A 5,333-nucleotide genomic window follows, 5' to 3' on the forward strand; every position below is an offset into this window, starting at 1 on the left:
TATCTTCACGTACGACTATCTGGGGACCGTATACGAGAGAGTGTCCACGGCGTAAAATTTAAATTTCTCCGATACCGGACATCGATAATCCCGTTGATTCGTCGAAACCGCCGGCAATTCGTGCCGCACTTTTCCGATAATGGTTAACTATTCCGTTAAGTGACGCAGCCATTATCAATTATGATCAATTATCATTCGCAGAATTTATTTAGAATAGACGAACAAAAGTCGAATAATTTTTCTTTTTCAAAATCAACCTGTTTGTGCTAAAAAAAATTCTGTGAGGAAGAACTAGAACTTCAGTTATGTAATGCATGACATGCATTTGAATATCAGCTGAATTCATCTAAAAAAAGTCTAACTGAGGCTCCTATTCTGTAACTTTTAACGACAGATTGGTATCTTTGTATTGTCATAATTTGTTTATATGTATAAAACCTGCGCGTATGTATAACCGATACTGCCATTAATTACTTATTTCTTGTCTCTTCCAAAATTCTAGAATTGGGAAAAGATGAGGAATTGAACCTCAATTAAGAGTTAATTATAAATTGTGGAACTGATAGGCCTAAGACTCGATTTTTCATTATTTGGATAACTTGTAGTTAGTCATGATGTTTCATGACATCATGACAAATAAAGCCTATTGAATAAAACATCAAGTTAAGGCTAACTATAAGTTTAATCACAAGTTAAATTTAATCACAAATTAACCAGAAAAAAACTAGGCTTAAGAGTAGTTATCAAATAAAAGCCTTATCAGTTTTTACATCTACCGTATTATATCAAATTACTTGTTATAAAGTGAAGTTGTCAATGAATAGAAAATGATGGAAGACTGTTACTGCTGGCAATTTAACACGAAATATTTCAAAGTAAGGCAGTTATTGTAATTTTTATTATTTATTCAAAAAGATAATTCTGTCATAGATATTTCCTGAATTATTGTGTAGGTTTCATATAGATGTAATATTATCTATTACATTTATAAGAGATTCATTTATAAGAGATTCATTGGAAAACACATGAGGATCGATAAAAAGCTCTATATCGTCACAAAGGAAGAAAGTAGTTAGATATTGATGAAATATGAGAACATGCGCGTATATGTGCTTGTATATGTGTTTTTCGTCGACATATGTAACGCAACAGGTTTCTTCGCTTATTTTCGTAGCATCGCAGGTTGGCGCAAGAGTGATATTATGTAATATAATTCGAAACACCCTCTTGCTGTACCTTTCTGTTATATTTTGAGGGTAGAACTGGTCCACCAAGCGCTCGTATTTAATCGGCCACGGTTGTTCAACGGTTTACTTATGAATTAATCAACGTGACAACAAGCTGCAATAAATTTACGTTTCTGCAACGTTTCTTCCGCGCTTAATTATTCTTCTTCGCAGTGAGACGTTCGTTAACACAAAAGTATTCTTAATACACGCTATGGCACATTTTTTTGAACAATTGTTAATTTTTTCTTGTTGTTAAAAGTATTATAAATTATGATATTTTGTTGATTTAATTTTTTTGATTTTTATTTAAGGAGATTTATACTTGTAACAAGTTCATTTTGCGATTTTTATTATTACAATTTAGAGATCATTGTTCGAAGTTCGCGACGTAGGATCTTGCCGGAAGGATTCTTCGGTATGGCATCGACAAATTGCACCCCGCCATGCAGCCATTTTTGCTCCGACAGTTTCTCTGCAAGATAAATTGAATTGCTCGGTTAATGTATATACAGGTCGTCGCTCGGCTCGCGTTTACTATTAAAATGCAATGTCAAGACGGGGCGGAATATTTCCACGCTCTTACTATGCCGTACATTTAAATTACAGAGACAGTAGAGATAACTAACAATTTTAATCACAGCATTTAATATTATTACAATACAACGTCGCTAATAACTAATAATGCCGTTAATAATGTAACGCAATGTTAAATCCTGCCACTGTATCATGCGTTATTCATTCTTGGCACTGTGTTTTATTTACACATTTAAATGCGATAACGCATTCGTACTAAATAAGTTTTACATTGTTGAAAACAATTCATTAAATTTATAATTTTTTATTAACAATCTATATACCTCTAATATTTTTTGAATCCGCTTTGATATGTTTTTTTAACTAATTTTTTTTAAACTTGTTCAAAGTGTAGAGAAAATCTAAAATTAAAATGTCACTGTGATGAAGAGTCAAACGAAGTACCTATTACTTATAAATGGAATAAAATAGTACGCACTTGCCCAAAACTTTCATAGTGAGAGAAATGAATAATGTCCTAAATGGATGATATTTTAATGATCCTGCGAGAGATGCCAAAAAGGATCAGGACTGAGTGATAACTCACGTTTGATAAACTCCTGCACATCTTGGGCGGTGATCGTGGCATCGGGTTGCTTCACTATGAAGGCCACTGGAACCTCTCCGTTACGTTCATCGAGTCTGGAGGTGACCGCGGCATCTTTTATCGCTTGATGCGACAGTAGGACGGTTTCTATCTCTGACGGCGCGACTTGGTAGCCTTTGTACTTGATCAGCTCCTTGACACGATCGATCACATGCAACCTATTCTTGTTGTCGAAGTAGCCGATGTCACCGGTGTGAAGCCATCCATCCTGGTCGATGGTCTGTTTGGTCGCCTCAGGGTTGTTCCAGTAACCTAGCATCAATTGTTCCCCCATGTAGCAGATCTCGCCCACCTGACCGGCCTCCAACGTTTCTTGTGTTTCAAGATCGACTACTTTGCCGAGAAAACCAGGTACAAGTAATCCGGTTCCTAGATTCTCAAACGAATCGTCATTATCGCCGTCGTTGCGCCCGCTCACACCGCTCACTATCGATAATTCCGTCATGCCATAGCCGTTGCGAATGTATTTTATGCCGAGGCGAGTTTTTACGGCGGTTACAACCTGCGAAGAAAAAGAAAAGATAAGTTACTTTAAATTTCACCATTGTTTTCGAATTTGAGCAAGCGTCGATTAATTCTTTTCAATTTTTTAATTTAAAATTAATTAATGCAAAAAAATTAACATTTACTTAACTTGTAAAATAATCTGAGGATATTAATTTTACACATTAATATTATTATGTAATATTGTCTTTGGAATCCGTCATAGGATGTCATTTTTAGGATGACAAAAAGTTTATGTAACAAAGGTTTTTGTGTTTAAATTAAATCATTACCCGGGCAAGCTGATGCTGTCATTTTGATGTAAAAATAATAACAGATAATATCACGTTGCTACCTCGATAATTAACATACATATATTTAAAAAAACAAATTCTGAAATGTAGCTATATATACTTATTTATATATCAAAAAGATTCTGCATCAAAACATTTTCATTAGCTGATGAACTAAAAACCGTTCTACTGGTTGCCTGGGAGAATTTATCCGTGGTAGGATGCGCGGCTATATTAATACATTCCCGAAGCGCCTTAAAGCTTCTATCAAAACTAAAGGTGGCTATGTTGAATATTAATTATATTTTTGACATTTAATAAAATATAAATAATAGTTTAAAATTTTTTTTTAAATATACATTATTAATGATTTAATAAAACCTTATAACCAAACTTTTTGTTTATTTTGTGTTTAATTATTTTTATAATTATTATTACAGAAACAGAATTTAGTAGGATAAATTTCATTCAATATAAAAATTAATATACAAATATTTTATGATATTCTTCTTATTTTCAATGTATTTCTGTATTGCCTCAATTATGAGAGAGATAAAGGCAACTATAAGAAAACAGCATTCAGGAGACGTTTAAGTTCAGAGACATGTTTGGTCTTCGAAACTTTGAGACCCCTGCCCTCTTCCTCCCTTTATCTCGTCTACCGATAAGAGATCAGTTTCACATTTTCCGAAAGACGCGATTGCGAACTCGCGATGCAGCCTTTTATTTTCTTCTCCTTCTATTTCTCCTTAGCTACTTTGTAAACTGGTTAAACAAAAACGAACGCGATAAAGTTACTCCCCGAGCCATGTCTAGTGAAAATTCGACTCTCTGAGACTTCCTCTCGCCGCAGCCGCGACATCAAGGACTCACTTCGGCACTTAGTCCCACCGATGGCTGCTTTTCTTGCCTTGATAACTTGACCGAGGAGGGGTTAGAGGATCGGTAGATAGAGGAACGACAAACTTTACGAGGACAGAAGAAAACTTACGTCCTTCCCGAGCGGCGCCGCTCCGCAGACGAGTTCTCTCACGCTGCGAAAATCATATCTATCCACCAGCGGATGTTTCGCCAGGAACGTCAAAATCGGCGGCACGACCGGTAGATGGGTGACCTTATATTTCTGTACTAGAGTCAGAAAGAGTTTCGGCTCGAAGGCGGACATTATGATCATGGTGCACCTCGAGATAAGACCGATCATCATCGTGCCTATCCCGTAACCATGATAAAACGGCAACAGCATCAACATTTTATCGCCACTTCTTGCGTCCAAGTATTCGGGCTTGCTGCGTTTTAAAATTATATTTGAGTTATAGAATCAAATCCTTAACTACGTTTTCGAGTGAGAAAATAGCACTTTGTTTTTTCGCATAATTGTATATACAGTTTGCAATAAATTATAAAGTTAAAAATTAGCATTAACATTTTAGTTAGAGATATTCTGAAAATTTTACTTTTAAATAATTAATATGATATAATTATATTTATGTTATATTTAGATCTCTCTTTAAATTCATATTAATTTCACTGTTGTTAAAAAATGTTGATCAATGATCAATGTCAACAAAAGAATATATATAAAACTTGCCGCATTTTTACTAAAAACGCAATTAGATTTTTATGAGACAGCGTTACTCCTTTAGGCAATCCTGTGGTTCCACTTGAAGAAAGAATAGCCCATGGATGACGGCTGGGGTCATCGATATCTGCAGGTTTGTATTCCATGTAGTTTATATCTGGTTCGTTATTTAAGATATCCGTCAACGTACGGACGTTTGCCGTGAGTGATTGATCATCCAGTTGTATTAATTCTATTTTCCAGGATAACTGTGGTAGGAGTTTAGCGAGGACACTTTCGGTGCGCTCAGACACGAAGACAATACGTGGTTTCGCAATGCTTAACATGTGCTGGAATTCATCTAAACGATAAAATTAATTAGCATTTAAATTTGGCAGCTATTGTATCAATAATTACTCATATAGTTAAATTAAATTAAATTACAAACAAGTTATATTTGTTGATATAAGATATAGATCATATCAGATGACATCATTAGATATATATGTCATGACTACTTTTATAAAGAAATAATATGTATGACACACACACACACACACACACACACACAATATGTGCATAAATATACA

The 5,333-nt window shown here is 34.7% G+C and overlaps 1 protein-coding gene across 3 annotated transcripts in view; it reads right to left on the bottom strand.

Moving 5' to 3' along the window:
- Positions 1 to 1,022: 1,022 nt before the first annotated feature.
- Positions 1,023 to 5,333, bottom strand: part of LOC108752653 (4-coumarate--CoA ligase 1-like) — a 21,200-nt gene continuing 16,889 nt past the window's right edge. For 2 of the 3 annotated variants that reach the window (XM_018493655.1, XM_018493654.1), the window contains exons 4-7: positions 4,774 to 5,104; positions 4,177 to 4,471; positions 2,350 to 2,911; positions 1,023 to 1,701 (exon numbers count right to left, since the gene is read on the bottom strand). In XM_018493655.1, coding sequence (XP_018349157.1) covers positions 1,583 to 1,701; positions 2,350 to 2,911; positions 4,177 to 4,471; positions 4,774 to 5,104 — 1,307 coding nt within the window. In that variant the 3' untranslated portion in view covers positions 1,023 to 1,582. The remainder of the gene's footprint in view (positions 1,702 to 2,349; positions 2,912 to 4,176; positions 4,472 to 4,773; positions 5,105 to 5,333) is intronic. The other variant, XM_018493653.1, reaches the window with a different exon arrangement.

This window comes from Trachymyrmex septentrionalis, unplaced genomic scaffold, assembly GCF_001594115.1.
Source record: "Trachymyrmex septentrionalis isolate Tsep2-gDNA-1 unplaced genomic scaffold, Tsep1.0 scaffold60, whole genome shotgun sequence".
Classification (NCBI taxonomy): Eukaryota; Metazoa; Arthropoda; class Insecta; order Hymenoptera; family Formicidae; genus Trachymyrmex; species Trachymyrmex septentrionalis.